This window comes from Phoxinus phoxinus (genome assembly GCF_949152265.1).
Source record: "Phoxinus phoxinus genome assembly, chromosome: 7".
NCBI classification, from domain to species: Eukaryota; Metazoa; Chordata; class Actinopteri; order Cypriniformes; family Leuciscidae; genus Phoxinus; species Phoxinus phoxinus.
Genome location: NC_136882.1, coordinates 10128182 through 10147019, shown reverse-complemented (window position 1 = coordinate 10147019; position 18838 = coordinate 10128182). Strand labels below are relative to the sequence as shown.

The 18838-nt window shown below is 37.5% G+C and overlaps 1 protein-coding gene across 1 annotated transcript in view; it reads left to right on the top strand.

Annotated features, from left to right (window-relative positions):
- acvr1c (activin A receptor type 1C) overlaps window positions 1–18838 on the top strand; it is a 90795-nt gene that overhangs the window by 61370 nt on the left and 10587 nt on the right. The window contains exons 3-4 of the mRNA XM_079618960.1: window positions 6338–6580; window positions 13380–13610. Of these exons, the coding sequence (XP_079475086.1) occupies window positions 6338–6580; window positions 13380–13610 (474 nt within the window). The remainder of the gene's footprint in view (window positions 1–6337; window positions 6581–13379; window positions 13611–18838) is intronic.

The window sequence follows — 18838 nt, the reverse complement described above, 5'->3', positions numbered from 1 at the left end:
CATCTCTTCATTTACTGCTACAAACTGGTACAATTATGTTCAGATAAGTATGATTTAAACCATGCTAATGCACTTCCACTAATGCCAACATACTGTAAATTAAGAGTCTATTTAAAAGAATGTTGTGGTCGATAGTGTCAAATGCAGCACTAAGATCGAGTAACACTAATAGAGAGATACAACCACGATCGGATGATAAGAGCAAATCATTTGTGACTCTAACGAGAGCTGTCTCAGTACTATGGTACGGTCTAAATCCTGATTGAAAATCATCACAGATATAATTTCTTGCTAAAAAGGAACATAGTTGTGAAGATACAGCCTTTTCTAGTATCTTTGACAGAAAAGGTAGATTCAAGATCGACCTGTAGTTGACTAATTCTGTAGGATCAAGTTGCATTTTTTTAACAAGCGGTTCAATCCTAGCCAGCTTAAAGGTTTTTGGTACGTATCCTAATGACAAAGATGAATTAATGATATTAAGAAGAGGATCTATGACCTCTGGAAGCATCTCTTTCAGTAGCTTAGTCGGTGTAGGGCCTAACATACATGTTGTCTGGAAAAGAGAGAGTTAAAAGTTTGTGTTGCAATATCGAGTTCTTCTATGCTATCTGGGATGCTGAGATGATGAAAACCGATCAGGAAGATTATTTATAAAGCAATCTTTAGTGGCAGAAGTGATGGGTCTAACATATTTGTAACACGGAGTTGGCATTGCAGCTTTGGGTAAATGACTAGATAATGATCTGAGATGTCATCGCTCTGCTACAGAATTTCAACGGCATCAACATTGATTCCATGCGATACTATTAGATCTAGAGTATGATTACAACAATGAGTAGGCCCTGACACATGTTGTCTAACTACAATAGAGTTAAGAATGTCTTTAAATGCTATCCCAATGCATCTTTTTCGTTATCTACAAGTACATTAAAATCACCAACAATTAGGGCTTTATCTGCAGCCAGTACTAACTCTGATAGAAAGTCAGCAAATTCTTTGATAAAGTCTGTATGGTGCCCTGGTGGCCTGTATACAGTAGCCAGCACAAATCTCAAATATCGGTATTGTTACATTAAGGACCAAAACTTCAAAAGAATTATATTTGAAACTAGACTTAGGGATTTTGAAAATATTACTATAAATTAGAGCAACACCTCCCCCTTTGCGTTTCAGAAGAGGTTCATGTTTATAACCGTAGTCTTGGGAGGTGGACTCATTTAAAGTAATGTAATTGTTTGGTTTTAGCCAGGTTTCTGTCAAACACAGCACATCTGGGTTATAGTCTGTAATCATATCATTAACAATAAGTGCTTTTGAAGTAAAGGAAATATATTCAGCAACCCAAAATGTATCATTTGTTCATTTATATTATATCTGTTTTTTATTTGTTGAACATCAATTACATTTTTTTCCCATTTGATGGGATTTATCTAACCTCCGTGACATGAGACTGCTAGCAGATGGTTGGTTAAGTCAGTCTGTCTGCTTCCTGACCTGAGCCCCAGATTGTCATGTTTGAGCTCTAAGACTATGTGCCATATTACTAGAGAGAAGAGCAGCACCATCCCAGGAGGGATGAATACCATCTCTTTTCAACAGGTCAGGTTTGCCCCAAAAACTTTTCCAATTGTCTATGAATTCTATATTATTTTGCGGACACCACTTAGACAACCATCCATTGAGTGATGACAATCTGCTAACTTTCTCATCACTTCTGCGAACAGGAAGGGGGCCAGAGCAAATTACAGTGCCTGACATCGTACTTGTGAGTTAACACACTTATTTAACGTTAATTTTAGTGATCTCCGACAGGCGAAGTCGAACACCATTAGTGCCAGTGTGAATTGTAATATTAGATAATTTACGATTAGCATTAGCCAACACTTTAAAAAAAACATTTTTTTAAGACACCCCCCCCCCCCCCTGTACGGATGAAGACATTATTCAAATGATTCCCGTTTGAATTTGCGTTCTCAGGCCACGCTGTTGCCGATTAAATTAACAACCAAACAGCAATACAAATGTTTTGTTTTCAGTTGATAATGGTGTTGTGTAAATGGCCCCTAAGTTAATAACTAATGATTTTCACAACAGAAATTAATTAATAAAAAAAAGCAGAACAGTGACTCTCTTCTAGAACTGCTATACAGACAAAACAATCGCTGTTGCATTCATTTCCTTTTATCACTGTAAAGCTCTAGAAATGTAGGTGACTTGACTTATTCAATAATAAAGCACATGAGACACAAGTAGCGAACTTCATCCACCTTTTGTTTACACTTTCTCCACACACCTTACATCATTACACTACAGTTCAGACTTCCTTTTCCAAAATAGTAGTCCATAACACAATTCACTCATGAACACAACATTTTTCCCTTTAAAAAAGAAGAAAAAAAGACTATAGTTGCATCGATAATGTAGACACATCCACACATAAGATCCAGAAAACAGAGAGCACACGCTTTAGCATCAGTGTACTTTTTCATTTTGTGTTGCAGCCCTTTGGCGAACAGTCATGTTAGTTGGTGAATGCACAGGAGCTGATGACAAAATTGACAGCCTTGTGCGCCTTTGCCTGCCATTGCTAAAAGTGTGAAATACCAGTTGCAGCATGTGGAGTGGCACAGTACACCGGCAAGAAGTCAGTTACCACAGGTTTCCATGGCTGATGTTGCTGAATGGCCATTTGAACAGTGTATTTGAGCACACGGTTAAACCTCTCTACAGCACCATTAGCTGCTGGGTAGTAGAGAGAGGAACGATGGTGACAAATATTCAGTGTTGGGGAAGCTACTCTGAAACTGTAGTTAGACAAGCTACAAGCTACTTGTAAGTTAAAGTAGTTAAACTACAGTCAAGCTACCCTTTTGGAAAAGTAGTTAGCTACACTACAAGTTACTATCAAAAAGTAGCTAGCTACATTGAAACTACTTTTGATTTTTTTGAACAACGTATATTATAAATAACTGAATAAGTGTCTGAGGAATGTTTTAAGTAAAATATTTAGTGTTTAAAACAATGCAATACAATTATGATTTCAAAGAGTATTGTTTTATTACACACAACACTCAAATATCTCAGACTGTTTGTTAAAAGTGAAAAAATGCAACAAATATGAACTTGGACAAATAAGGCCATGGGTAATTAACATTAGTTGTTTCTCCATCCTCCAAATCTGCCGCCACGTCTTGCTCCATCATGGATAATATATGGGTGTGTCAACCCACTTCTGTACGTCAGTGAACAGGCGGGCGTACACTGTGCGATTTTTGCTGTTTTTACGAGCTCGCAGAATTTTTTTTCACTCGGGACAAATCAAGTGGAAATCGGTGATGCTCGCATGGTCGCGGCTCGCAGTGTATGAGAGGAATTACGAGCCGAGCACGTTACAAGAACCTCTCGACCTCCCGATCATTTTTAAACATGTTTAAAAAATTCGGGGAGTCGGCCCGATTTTCACCAGCGTATAGGCTATCCCCTATTGCCAAATCATACACAACCACGTCACAGGCTAGATCGATGGGGGCTATACCTCAGTGGCAGCAACCACACAGCGTGCGCATACACTGTCACACACACATACACACATACACACACACACACTTTCTCTCTCTCTCTCGTTTTTTATGTTGAACGGAATGCTACTGTTCTCTGCTTTTCAACAAATCATTTGCACACACATTTCTGTAATTTTTCTATCTGAAGCTATTGCCTGCAACATTGAAAGCTCCAGTCTCTGTGTTTAGCCCGAATGCTCACGTGATTGCCGCCGGCCAGGGATAAAAGTTGTGCAGGACAGTCGTGCCGTGTACCAGCTGCTTTGACGCGATTATCAGTTTAACTGAATTGTAATGTGTGCAATATCTCACGACCTCCTGAGTGTCCGAACTGAGTATGGGGAGGCTGCAGACCTGGAGCCGGTAGATATAGGACCCAAACAGTTTTACGCCCCTGGCAGTTTTACGCCCCTGTTGTTCCTGATGCGTCCAGTAGGGGGAGGCTGTACAGCAACTCGAATTGAGGTATGTTTTAATCTTTTTTTAAATGTATTTATTTATTTATTTTGTATTGCAAATGAAAGGATACAGACATTAACAGTGAGAAGAGAAAAAAAACAAAAACAAAAACAAGGGGGGTATACGGACATCAAAAGACATTGAATTAGGCTACACAAATCAATGCAATATTACATTGTCAATAAAAAATTAAAGGTTCTTTACAACAGACTCAAGGATATTATTTGTTTTAGAAACCTTTGAGTTTAAAGGTTTTGACATTGGATGGTTCTGTCTTTATGCAGATGAAACTTGCCCAGAATTTACCAAAAAGTTCAGGACGATCTGGCTTAAATTTATCTTACCACGTATGTAGGACACTGTTTTGTAGCTGTATGACGACCAATAGAGAATAGTAGGCTACAGCAGATATTAAATCGAGGATCCATATGATTACACGGTACTGTATGTCTAATGGTCTAAATATGGTTAATATCTAAATGTAACTTTATATAAATTCACAACAACATATTTCACTTAGTCTCCATATAAAAACATACGGTGAGTAGGCATATAACTGCAGTAGGTCATATCATTACTTGTCATAACATGTAGTTGATCCAACTATGTGTATTTTTAATTTTTCAATTCACAAAAACAAAAGTCTTCTTTAGGCTGAGTGAAGAGAGTGAACACCGACTGAATATCTGCATCTATTTTTCTATTTTAATCCGTGCAGATCTACACTGTAGCGTTTATATTTAAATGAACAAAAAACACAAAATTGTCAAGTCTATGGACGGGTTATTAATGTGTTAGCGTCGATTTAATGATGTTATTTCGCAGTATATCCCCCTACTGGACGCATCAGGAACAACAGGGGCGTAAAACTGTTTGGGTCCTATATCTACCGGCTCCAGGTCTGCAGCCTCCCCATATAGTCCAAACTCGCACCGTGTATGCCCGCCTTAGCCGCAAGATGCGTGATTAAACAACAGGTGGCGGTAATGGCTAAAAATTAATTTGTAATCTCACAAGAAGAAGAATATCCTGGCATCGCGCTGATTAGCGCAGGCTCGACAAAACGCAATGTAGCTTTTGCTCGCGCTACACCGCTACTTGCTGCAAAACGTAGTTAGCTACTGGAAAAGCTGCACTGTTTAAAAAGCAACTGAGCTACTGCCAAGCTACTGAAAAAATGTAGTTAAGTTAGTAGCGTCGCTACTTGTAGTTAACTACTCCCCAACACTGCAAATATTCCTTCCTTTCAGAAATACAGCGAAAGCAGTGGACGTAAACTGAACACTGTTATCAGTAACAACACTCAATGGATTTCCATGTCTGCCGAAGACTGATGACAAAAATCACAGAATCCGTAATAATGCTGTATTATATTTACTGTATATTACATTTGCTGTAATAATCAGTTAATGTTATAGTAAAGCTGCAGTCCATCGGTGTCAAATAGCCTGACTATATCCACAGCCACTTTCTGCCATGGTCCATCTGGCAGCGGCACTGGCTGGAGAGGAGCAGAGTGGGACTTGACAGTTTTGTCATTGAGCTGAAACACAGTATGACCTAAGAACAGCAGGCTGGTTTACCGGAAGAGACACTTATTGTGCTGCAAGCCAGCAGCTTCTAGTCATTGTAAGACTGCTTGAAGTGCTTTGTCATGCTTAGATGCATGTCACATCCGTGGATGATAATGTCGTTCAGGTCATTTTTAACCCCTGGCAAGCCAGTCAGGATGATGGTCATTATCTTGTGAACTGCCTCAGGCGCTGAAGCCAATCCGTAAGGAACACAACAAAAATGGAATAGTTTGTTGTGAGTAATAAAGGCCTTAAAGGTCATGACTGTCCTCATCCAGTGGCACTTGGTAGTAAACTTCAGTCAGGAGGATGGCAGAGAAAACAGTAGAACCTTTTAGAGGTTGTCTCAAAACATTAAAACATCAAGCTTTTACAACTCCTTCAAACTGAAAACTGCTTCACACTTCAAGCTTTTAAAACTACTTAAAACTTTTTAGCTAGGCTTTCTCAAGCCAACATCAAAGTTTGCCATGACAAAATATAAAATTTCATCTAGTTACCGGTATTATTATTCTGAGGCCGTACATTTTCAAGAGTTACTCCTCCTAGAGCTACATACACAAAACATGTCTTTTCAAACTAATCCGCAGATAGATAGATAGATAGATAGATAGATAGATAGATAGATAGATAGATAGATAGATAGATAGTATCATCACCATATAAAAAAAATGTTGCATGAGATGTCCTCATTCATATTCTGAAACAAATATGTGTGTGTCTGTGTGTTTGTTGGTGTAGAGCCGCCACCTGAGGGGTCTGGTTGGAGTCAGCTGGAACTAGCAGCAGTAATTCTTGTGCCGTCGTGCCTGGTGTGTGTAGGTGTCGTTCTGGGAATGTGTGCCGTACAAAACCTGCGGTGCACACACATTAAAGCCCACAAACAGGATCCAGAGGAACCCCTGGATGACCATACGCTGGTGTCACCTGACAAATGCCTGAAAGAGCTCATCTATGACATGAGCACCTCTGGCTCTGGTTCAGGTGAGAGCTGGCTGTGCAGCAAAAAAAACAACAAAAAAACAGACTACTTAATTGTTAGTTATCATATGTTTTTTCTTAATAACATAAATATATATATATTAAAAAATCAGAATAGGTAACTCAAAAACTGAGAATGATTCTATTGTTTACTCACCTTCATGTGATTCCAAACCAGTTGAATTTCTTTATTCCCTCACACAAATGGCGACATTTTGAAAGAATATTTTTTTTTCTGTATAATGGTGAATGAGAATAAATGTTGTTATGCCCCAAAATTGGCAAAAAAATCACCATAAAATTTACATAAAAGTATCAGTCAGGTGATGTTCCTCATTTACACAGTGCGTGCACAATTATTAATCAAGTATTTTTTTACCCACAAGAAAATATTTTACCAATTCCAAACCACTTCAATCTTAACAACTATATTTATTTTGTATATAAATATAGAATAATTTCTATCATGACAACTCTCTGAAGATTTTTAGCATGGTAATGGATTTGCAATGTTAATGTTTTTGGTCTTGGCGGAATAGATCTGCTCTGCTGCTGCTGCTGAATTGCTGCTGCTGTTGATTATTGCTGTATTTATTTTTAGATTATTGCTGCTGATGTTGATTATTGCTATTGCTGTTCCTGTTGCTGCTGCTGCAGAGCAAGTACAGGAACTTGCTACTGCCAATACAAATGCTGATACACTGCTGTTAGTATGTAATACATGCTGCTGCAGAAAATAGCATATCAATTACCCATAGCAGATCTATACAGGTGAAGCTGGGGAAGGTGGAGAGTTTTAGATGAACTCTGAAAGCATGCTGCAAACTGCTATAGTGTATGGTAACCAGCCATTTAAATATTGAGCAGCAAGCATGGCTGCAGATGCAACATGTACCAATCGGCTTGTGCCAAGTAGTTAACGCTGTAAATATCATCAGCTTGCATTAAGGGCCCATCAGCCTGCGCCATCTAGAGTTTCATGACAGAATTAGGCATTTACAAGTGATATATCATTGTTAACAGCACAACTTCCTCTTGTACTACTGTTTGAAAAAGTGTTTCTTCCAAGATCCGGCAGTAAGTTTTTGGAGTTCATTAAGTCCATCTCCTACCCTGAAAGGTCTGTCTTGTTCATTGTTAGTAGCAGCTCGCACCATGACTCCCTACCTCAAGAGTCACTCTCTACTTATCTGTCACTCTCAACTTACTGTATCTGTCCATAAAACCTCTATTTTATGGAAGGGGGAGGGGGTCGTGTGTGAGGTTTCCATGCCTTACTGTGCGTTTACACCGTCAGTCTCTGCATAAATAACGATCAACAGGCTTTTTTTACTTTTGCGGCCCCTTTAAATAAAGTTTAAAAAGCTCTCTCCGGCGGCAGTGTGAACGCACAGTTAGCCAAGTCCCTGAGAAACTGACACCTTGTACTTCTGGAGACTCCAGGTAGTTTGCAGTTCTGGAAAATGATGGCACTGGAGAATAATAATAATATATTATTAAGGAAAATAATTGTGAAAACCACCCGGAACCACCCGGAACGGTCTTTTGCAGTTAACATGCATCTTTTCTTCCAATCTGACCAATGGTCACACCGTTATTTTACAATTTCTGTAGTATTGCATCCTTCTCATGGGCATTTAATAATTTCTGACTTTTCAGTATGCGTTAAAACTCTTTTTTTTGTCCACTTTTACCTGTGGGATTTTACCTGAACATAAGGTGTTTTTCACAGTTAACAATTATGTATCACTTATAAATTATTATATTCAAAATGAATAGTAGTTATTAAGATTGATGTAGTTTGGAATTGGTAAAATATGCTTGGAAAAAATATGATCAGAATAGTGACTTGCATACATTTTTTGGCACACACTAAGTTGATTTAGATAAAAGTGCCTGCTAAATGTAAATTTCCATCTGTTGTTCATACAACGCTTTGTACGACATCATATGAGATGAGTCATATTTATGAGTCATGTGGATTACTTTTATGTTTTGTGTATGTGTATGTTTGAATACAATGTGTTCCAAATTATTATGCAAGTGACATATCAGTAGGGTTTCAATACAATAAACATTCAGATTTTAGTTTTTCAAAGGAAGTGTTTGTTTGTTTTATTTATCATATCTTTTTAGATAACTGGTATCAATCTCAGACAGGTTTGTTTAGTAGTTTGCCAGGTCTTCTTAATTAAATGAAAACCTACTTAAAGAGGTTGTTTCACATTTTTAAGCAAGTCACAGTTCCCTTTCTGTCTGTCACTTTCGACGTTGTGTCGTAATACAGACACAAGGGGTCACTCTTGGTTGCCCCAAACACCTATGACTTATTCAGAAAAGGCCAATGGAATTGGCATGTGGAATTTGCATGTCTGGCCATGCCCCCGGACATACATACGGATATATAAGTTGGCTGGCGTGCATCACATGCTTCAGCTTTGTTATTTGGAGCCTAGCGTCTCACAGTGTCTCTTCATGAGAAGCAATATTTCCGTTCACTGTACGGATTCACCTAGTAATTGCTGCTGGAAGCAGAGCACACATCAGTGGTCACTCTCAACGTATTGCACAGATAGTGCAGGGAGTTCCCCTGGGTCCATCAGTGGTGATCTGAAAGAGGCAATTTCCTTAATAAAAGAGCAAATTCATCTAAAAGAGCTGCACGGCAGCTTTTTAAAGATGGTGTTCCTTCCCTTTCCTTCTGGTTGCAGGATGGCCATGAGCACTGTCTTCAGTGAATGGGCTGCGCTCCTGCTGAAACAACATTTGTGGATGGGTCATGTGGCGGTGAGCTCTGAGGGCAATCTGGGGGTTACAATGGGAGAGTTTAGTCCAGGTGAATCCATGTGGGCCTCCCGTTCCTTTAGCATGCTCGTGTTCCCTGGTGGAGTTTGAGGATGAGTTAGACGGTTTGCCCACGGGCAAGCCTAATCTCCAAACATTAATTGGCCTACTGGATTGTGGGCGCCATTCTCTGTGCCATTTGGGAGTGAGAGCTCACCCCACTATGGGTATTGCAGTGTTTCATTAGCAGACATATGTAAAGCTGCGGGCTGGGCTATACCCAACATCTTCGCAAGATTATATAATCTACATTTGGAACCAGTTTAGTCTTGGGTAACAACAGGTAAAACTTGGACAACTGGTTGGGTGCAGTGCTTGTCCCATCTGGTGAATCCTTAGGATGTATTTTCCACATACTACCATCCCCATTTGGGCAGGATGTGGTATCCATAGTGTTCCTTTCTCAATGAGAAGAAAAACGCTTCCCAGCGTTAACAACCAGGGCCGGGTTTCCCGATAACGATGTATTTTAGCTCTTAAGAGCGCTCTCTACGTGCAAGGTTACGAACGCTCGCGGCAATTCCACGCGCGTTTCCCAAAAATGCACTTAACATGAACGCGCGAGAACACGTTCTACGTGCTACTTAAGAGTCGCTGTCCATTTGCGAAGTGCTGAAATATTACCTTATTCTGTTCTTATTCTGAACGTTTAACCTAATAATCGTCATCTGTTGTGGATTAGCAATCAAGACAAGTCTATATAAAGTACCTACAGGCGGAGGCACTGACAAAATGGCTGAAAAAAAAAGATACCTTTCAAAAAGATTACATTAAAGAGTGCCCTTACTTAACGGGGAGGAAGATGAAGAGGTGGAGGAGGTGGAAGAGGAGGACAACGACTAAGATGGCATGGGACCAAATGATGGCCAACCAAGAAATCGCCAATACATGGCTGGTTTTCGTGCACGTTATTGACAGATTTTTTTTTAAATTAATCCCTATATTGCCCTTGAAGCATATTTTCCACATTAATTCTTTTATATATTTTTTTGTTAATTCATTTAATTTTAGGTGTCTATTTCTATCTTTTTCTTCCCTTTTTAATTATTTCATTTATAAATTCATGTAAACAAAAAACGAGTAAAATAAAGTGTACAATAAAGTACAATCAAAACATTATTATATTACTTACGTTGCAGTGTGTTAAATCTAGATAAAAGTGTAATCTGCCGGTTGTCCTGCAGGTGACCTCAGAAATCTGTCTTCTTACGATGCACTTGGGGATGTACGATTACTCCAGAGCACTCGTAGTTCTACGAAGATTTTTAAGTGCTACTTAAGCTACGATGCTTTTGGGAAACAGACCATAATATTAAGATCAGTCGTACGATCGTTTTTACGATCAACTTAGGCTTACGATGCTTTTGGGAAACGCAGCCCAGGTTTACTCAGTTGTAAAACAAAACAAAAACAACAACTTTAATATGAACGGCTTCTTCCCAGAGGTGAGGGGCTCCCCCTGATATGCGGAGACCTGAGGTCAGTTACCCTGAGCGTTGGAAGGTTGCAAGTAGCTTAGCTACAACTGCTTTGGCACGTGGAGGCATGCCTGCATCTGCACCGCCAAGTCTTGTGATACAGTTCGATAGTTGTGGCGTTTAGTATAGCTTTTCCCCGATCGTTGTTTAATTAACAGGACCAGACACCAGTTAATTTGCCAAAAGCTCTTTTATATTTTTTTTATGTCGAAACGGGAGAGAAAAACAATTTTCTGGAGAGATGATCTTCATTCCAGTTTTGCCTGTTCCTCTGAACAAAAAGGTTGGGTTTTATATGCTGCTGACATTACCAGAGGAACATCTGGTTTCTATTTCAAATGAAATGTATAGTGAATCGTCAAGTCAACATATGCGATGAAACTTATACCTTGTCTCTGACTCTCACGCATGTTCATGCAATCTACAGTCTATCTCTCCCAAGCACACTGAGATCCACAAAATATGATTACAAATGATTCTGAATACTAATAAAGAATACTAATACTTAATATTAAATAATGGAATTTTCTTCAGACTCCTAGTGTCAGTAAATTTGACAACGTCAAAAGTGACCGACAGAAACTGTACGCCTCGGTTATTAGTGTTCCCCTCGTTCCCTGATGGAGGGAACGGAGACGTTGTGTCCCTCCTGCCACAACTTTGAACTGCCACTGACGAGTTCGAGGCGCCATCTTGGCTCCTAAGAACAAACCTGAAGTGTGTGATGCACGCTGGCCGCCTTATATTCCTGTATGTATGGGGGCATGGCCAGACATGCAAATTCCACACACCAGTTCCAGTGGCCTTTTTTAGAATACTTCAGAGGTGTTGGGGGCTCCCAAGAGTGACCCTTAGTGTTGGTATCTCGACAAAAAGTCTCCGTTCCCTCCAACAAGAAAAAAGGGGTTACACTAGTAACCAAGACTTTCTTATGCAATGTATGCTTTTCCTCTTTCTGAAGATGAAAAGCATGAAATGGTGCAACGTCTTGCAAAAGGCATGAAAACAACTAATATTTAGCAAAAACTGAATGGAGATGATCAAACTACCAAAAGATTTGTGAGACATTTAGAGCTCAGACAAACTCGGTCAGATAAATACTCAAAGTGTCACCGGCCCACCGGTGGGCCCAAATTCATTACATATTTAAAATAGTAATATCCTATACTAAACCTAAACTAATATTGACAAACTATATATCATTTGAAAGCTTACAATCTCTAGTTTTCATATTTGGTGACTGATTTTCAAAATATATTACAGAGGAGCCGTAATTTATCAATTTGCAACAATAATATTTTCATACTACTAAGGTGTTCAGTCCTTTATTTTGAAATAGTGATGAACATGAAAAATCATGAAAAAAATGGTAGAAACCTCAGTTTGTTTTCATGCCAAGAGTTCAAAAGATAGCATTTGTTCAATTATTTTAGAAAAAAAGGTCTGAAAATGTTTTAGAAATAAAGAAAAACCATATATGGAAATACAGGCGCCCTTATATGGGCAGTAATGTCAACTAGTGAAAAAGTGTGGTACTGCGCTCAAACAAAATCTTACTGAAAGCTCATTTTTTGAGATATCAACCTAAAATTTAAAACACAACTTGTTCAGATTTTTGTCTTTGATTTTTGTGCAGTTTTAGAGTCACCAGGGTTTTGAAAAAATATATTTTATATAAAATATGAATTATTAATTTTTTATTTTTTTTATTTTCATAAACTCAAACTTCTATAACTTTTTTTCTGTTACACTTTCTTAATTTATTTAACTTCTACAAAAATCTGCAAATTTTCTTCTTTAAAACAAGACCAATCTTACATCCATATTCCAAAGCATTCTTGAGTTACAAACATTTAAGTTCGGAAAGTGCATTTTCATGTATATTCAAAAAAAGGGGGGTGACACTTAAAGGGTTAAGAAAGTTTCTGTTAAACAAATGAATTGTATTTAAAGGGTAGCAATAAAAAAAAGCAACTGTTGAGTAGCAAACAGGTATTTGAAGCTGCTGGAGTCTCAAGAACCTCTCCATGCAGGCTAACAGTTGTGCATTAAGTTGCATTTCTGAAATATCTTCAGAAATATCTTTCTTTTTCCCCATATTGCATGAAAACTGTGACTTGCTTAATAATGTGGAACATGTCTTTAAGCAGGTAACTAAGAATACCTATTTAACGTAGCTAACCTGCCAAACTTTTTTTTTAATAAAAAAAGCACTTTCCTTGAAAAACTAAAATCTGAAAGTTTATTGTAATTAAATCCTGCTGATATGTCACTTGCATAATAATTTAGAACACAGTGTATATTTGAATCACATGAGATGAGTAAATGCAGAATTTTTGAAGAGCTAGATATGATTTTACAGTAATGAATCAACATAAATATACATATTTTTCTTTTGCAGTGAGTGAGATTTGAACTGGCGTTTGGACATAAATCTGTTGTTAACCCTTTAGCTGACAGTTTATGTGATATTCTCTCAGGATTGCCCCTATTGGTCCAGAGAACGATTGCTCGAACCATTGTCCTCCAGGAAAGCATTGGAAAGGGGCGCTTCGGGGAAGTGTGGAGGGGCAAATGGAGGGGGGAGGATGTCGCTGTGAAGATCTTCTCATCACGAGATGAGCGCTCCTGGTTTCGTGAGGCTGAGATTTATCAGACAATAATGTTACGCCACGAGCATATTTTGGGATTTATCGCCGCTGATAACAAAGGTATCACATGAAGGGATTTTGCTGTAAAATCACATTAATGCATGAACATTTATGCAAGAACAAGGCATGTTGTTTTTTGAATTGTTTTCTTACATATAAAAATAAACTTTTAGTAATTATTTTATTGTATACAAATATTTGTGTAAGATTTCATGACAGGTGTTTAATTTCATAGGTTCACTTGATGCTGCGTCAGTAGCTGATGCTATGGAAACAGGCTCCAGGTGTGATGATTGTCTGAAGCCTGTATATAATCAAATCAATTGACTGGCTGATGCCACTGACACCACCCACTGAGGCATGTGTCACCAGTGGATTTGCTTGCACCATCACATCACTTCTCTTCTTCAGGAAGCAGTTTATCTGACCCTTGTAGTGTGTCATTCTTTTGTTCTATTTGATTGGATTCATAATTTTGATTGGATTCATTGAGTGAATTATTCTCTTCTGGGGGAACACAATGGCATTTTGTAAATGTGTGGCTCTGCTCAAGCAGTGTATAATGAATTGTCAGACTGTTTGCACTGCAAAAATTGCAAGAATGAAAACACATTAGTTAGTTATAGTTAGCTTATCCTGTTTTGGGCAATCGAGAAAGCAGGTCAACATACAAGTTCACTGTACAGTTACACTTCATCCCAGGGGTGCTGCCAGGAATTTTGGGCCCCATGACAAAAAAATAACATTGGGCCCCCCCTGCACAGCTGTTGTCACCAGATCTCTAGGACGTACCTGTCCCATCAGATGCTTTACATAACTCTAATCAAATGCTTGCAACTGTCTTGCTTCTTGTAGTTCAATACTAGTACTAGCACAATATTTACTGCTGGTGATTTGTAAATGCAAGTCTGCATACAGTATGCAATTCATTATTTGATGCAAGATTAAAAGCCACCATAAAAATGTCCTTAAAGCAATCCTTTACAGTCTCAATGTATTTTTATTGTAAAATTAATGACAGATTTAAAATAAAAAAAAATGAAAAAACCTAAATATATATTAACGTTTTAATCAAAATAAATTAACATCATCATCTCAAAAGAATAAAAACATCAGATTTTTTAACTTAACTGCACATATATGCCAACAACAAAATAAAGTTGACGTGTAAAACGGAATTTCCACATCATGGTTATTATAGTGCTAGTATTCCTGTAATTCTTTTGTCTTATGAATTTAATAAACAACTCGTCTCGTATTCTGTCTGAACACACCGCACCATCTACATCATGTGAGTGTAAATGCGCAAAAAACGTTTCCATTGCAGTTTTGCGAAATATTTATTTTTCTAAATTGCCTGAAAAACAGCCTCATTTCAATTTGCGCAATTTGAAGGGTAATTGAAACACGGATGACGGTGTTTAGTTGCCAGAAACACCAGAAACCACAAAGTTGCATAGTAAAAGAAAATCTGGTTTTCAAAAAAACGAAAGAGAAAATAGAGAGAGGAAAGACAAAAGAAAGGGTGTCAATCTGTTAACGAATTACAGGAATACTGGATTCTAAACCTCAAAGAAATGCCACAATCAAGACCTCGAAGCAGAACTGAGGGAGAAACACCCAGAAACTCCTCATATCTGCCGCTCACAGAGTCTTTCCTTGCCATTGATGCTTGAATAACACGCCTACGTCTCCTTCCGTTAATAATAATAATATCTAGTGCGGTGGCTGGGATATATAAACCTACCAACGTCCGTTGCCATAATTTTTTAAAACCCGCGTTTGTATTACAGAATTGCGCAGAACTTTTGCGATTTATTTTCTAAATATCGATACAAAACTATTGCGAAATGACGCCGTTTCGATTAACCGATGTTATGCGACTAAAACTTAATTTTCCTACTGATGAATGCGCTAAGGCAGGACCAAACCATTTCATGCAGATACAAGGGGGTGGATGTTTACTTTTTGGTCAACTTACTTTTATTGCCAAAATAAGTACAATCAAAGACATCATTAATTGTATTATTATTTGAAATATACTCAATGATGATGGTTTATATAGCTAGTGTATAATATAAAAAAATAAAATAAAAAAAAAGATACTTTTTACGTATTTGTTGGGGCCCCTGTCAGTCAGGGGCCCTTGGAATCGTCCTAACTTTTCCCCCCTATACGGCGCCCATGCTTCATCCATACACTCCACAAAAACATACACTACAAGTCAAAAGTTTTGGATCGGTAAGATTTTTTATGTTTTTAAAATATGTCTCTTCTGCTCACAAAGGTTGCATTTATTTGATTATACATACAGAAAGACAAAACAGTAATATTGTGAAATATTATTACAATTTAAAACAGCTTTTTTCTATGTATAGAAATATTTAGTAAAGTGTCATTTAATCCTGTGATCAAAGCTGGATTTTTTGCATCATTATACTCCAGTCTTCAGTGTAACATGTTTCTTTAGAAATCATTCTAATGTGATTATTTGATGCTCAGGAAACATGTCAATGTTGAAAAAAGTTATTTACATTTTTTATTTCAGGATTCTTTGATGAATAGAAAGTTCAAAAGAACAGCATTTATCTGAAATAGAAAGCTTTTGTAACATTAAACATACCGTTCAAAAGTTTGGAGTCAGTAAGAATTTTTATTAAATTTTTTATATTTAAAAATAAATAAATACTTTTATTAATCAATGATTAATTAAATTTATCAAAAGTTACAGTAAAGACATTTATATCGTTACAAAATATTTTATTTCAAATAAATGCTGTTCTTTTGAACTTTCTATTCACCAAAGAATCCTGAAAAAAATGGTACACAACGGTTTTCAACATTAATTATAATAATAAATGCTTTTTGAGCATCAAATTCGCATATTAGAATGATTTCTGAAATTAGACTGATATTATTATGATATTAGACTGATGCTGAAAATTCAGCTTTGATCACAGGAATAAATTACATTTTTAAATATCTTAATGAATTGCCATAATATTTAAAGATATTTCTTTTTTGTTGTATTTTTAATCAAATAAATGCAGCCTTGGTGAGCAGAAGAGACTTCTTTAAAAAAAAATTAATATTCGTACCGATCCAAAACTTTTAAACAACAGTGTAACTATCCCAAAATGACATGCATCAATTATTACACAAAAATTTGTATTACACTACACCTTCACTTAATACACAATACCCAACCCATTACCCATTTGCCCCCGTCCCCCCCCCACACACAGCTAGTCCTTTGGGATCGACTGACAAGCTAGAAGCTGTGGATGGATGGAGCAGATGGATTTCTCTCGTTCAGACTCTCTATACGGATTACAAAAGCCTCTCCAGTTGAGTTTGCCCATGATGATTTGTGTCCAGATCCAGAAGCTTGCGTTGTGATCTCTTTAAGTTTGGAGGAAGATTATGTTCTGTCCACAGTGGCCTCAGACTCTGAGGAGTTTGGTGGTTGTCAGATGCTCTTCTCCCTAGTGGCCAATATGTAATCTTGGTTCTCTCAGTGAGGAACAAGACTGCATAGCTTGCCATAATCCTCAGTCTTGCTGATGGCTTCCTTCGTTGAGAAAAAATTGTAGCGTGAGCACATCATTTTTGAGGCACTGGTGATGATACTTTATTGGGTGGTGCATGCACCATCAGCCAGTCATATTGCACATTTCTATATGGGCTAAAGACCCGTTGTGTTCCCATAGGCCCTGTTTACACCTGGTATTTAGATGTTTAGATCAGATCACAAGTAGACAAGGGAGACACATACCATTTACACTTGGTGTTTTAATCCGTCTATTGTGTCCACTTACAGGTATATGATCTTTTTTCAGATCTTTTGATTAAATGGACAAAATAAGCCTGTATAATTTACATATGAGATGACGGGAAATACAGAGAGCAGCAGATTTTGTTTATAGCCACAAGATCACAGTGAACGTGGTGAGTGCGTGTTAGAAATCAGGAATGGTGAGAGAACATTGTGCTTGGTACTTTTTTCGTCTTCAAATCAAACTTAGGTCTTTAGCCGACAAATTTTAAATTTGACTAGCACGCATAATGTTTACGCATTAGGTAGTAAGCTGTCTTTTGTGGTTGTTCAAACGCATTTGACCTACACCACGTAAGCAATCTGTATGCAATTTCGACTACCCTTGAAAATGGTCAAAAGTGGACAAGCTCAAATCGTTTTAGACCTCGTTTATACCTGTATTCAGCGTTGTCCACATGTGATCGGATTGACAAAAACGCTGCTAAACAGGGCCATAGTGTCAGCTACTGATGCAATGTCTCGTTCCCTACTCAATGAGCTAAGGTTACATATCAAACTCAGACGTTTTGTAAGTTAATGGAGCTATTACTCCTCATGACATGCTTTAGTTCAGTGGTTGCCAACCCTGGTCCTGGAGTAACCCTAACATTGTACATTTTTGATGTCTCTCTTATCTGACACATGCATCTGAGGTCTTGGAGTCTTTACTAACCAGCTGATGAGTTGAATCGGGTGTGTTTGATTAGGGAGACATCTAAAATGTGCAGTGCTGGGAGTACTCCAGGACAGGTTTGAGAAGCACTGCTTTAGGTTACCAAACCAATGTAAGCTTAAAGCGATAATTTACCCAAAAATGAACTTCTGTCATTATTTACTCCTCTTCAAGTTATTTTCTTTGTGTCACATATAAAAAGATATTCGGAGAAATGATTCAGTGCTGTTTTTGTTTTGTTTTTTGTCCATACAACAGAAATCAATGGTAAAAAAAACCTTATATACTGTTTGGTGAGTAAATGATAAAATAATTGTCATATTTTGGGTAGATTACCTTTAATAGTTTTAGTTTCAAAGCAAGCACTGATAAAGGATCAATGATATGACAGTCATGTTTGTCTACATTTTTTTCCTTTGAATTATAAATCCATAGATCTAGTCCAAAAATCATACTGATAGGAAAAAATACTTTTTTGTGTTGATAAAAAGACATGTATTTGAAAACATTTTCGAAAGTAATGATTACTATTTTCCATGAAAACATTTTTCATGATGGTTTTATATGGAAGAAAATAATGCCAAATGTTTTTGAAATAAAAAAGCCTGTTAAATTGCACTACTTGAAAAAATATGCATTGCATTGCATACAATAATATGCATTATTATGAGGGCTGTTTTTATGTTTAATTCAGTGTCTTCACGTTCCCCGTGTAGCCTACACGCATCTTTCTCTACCGTGAACAAGATTATAATGTCATTCCCCAGATGCTGATGTATAGATCAAATGTTACATTTG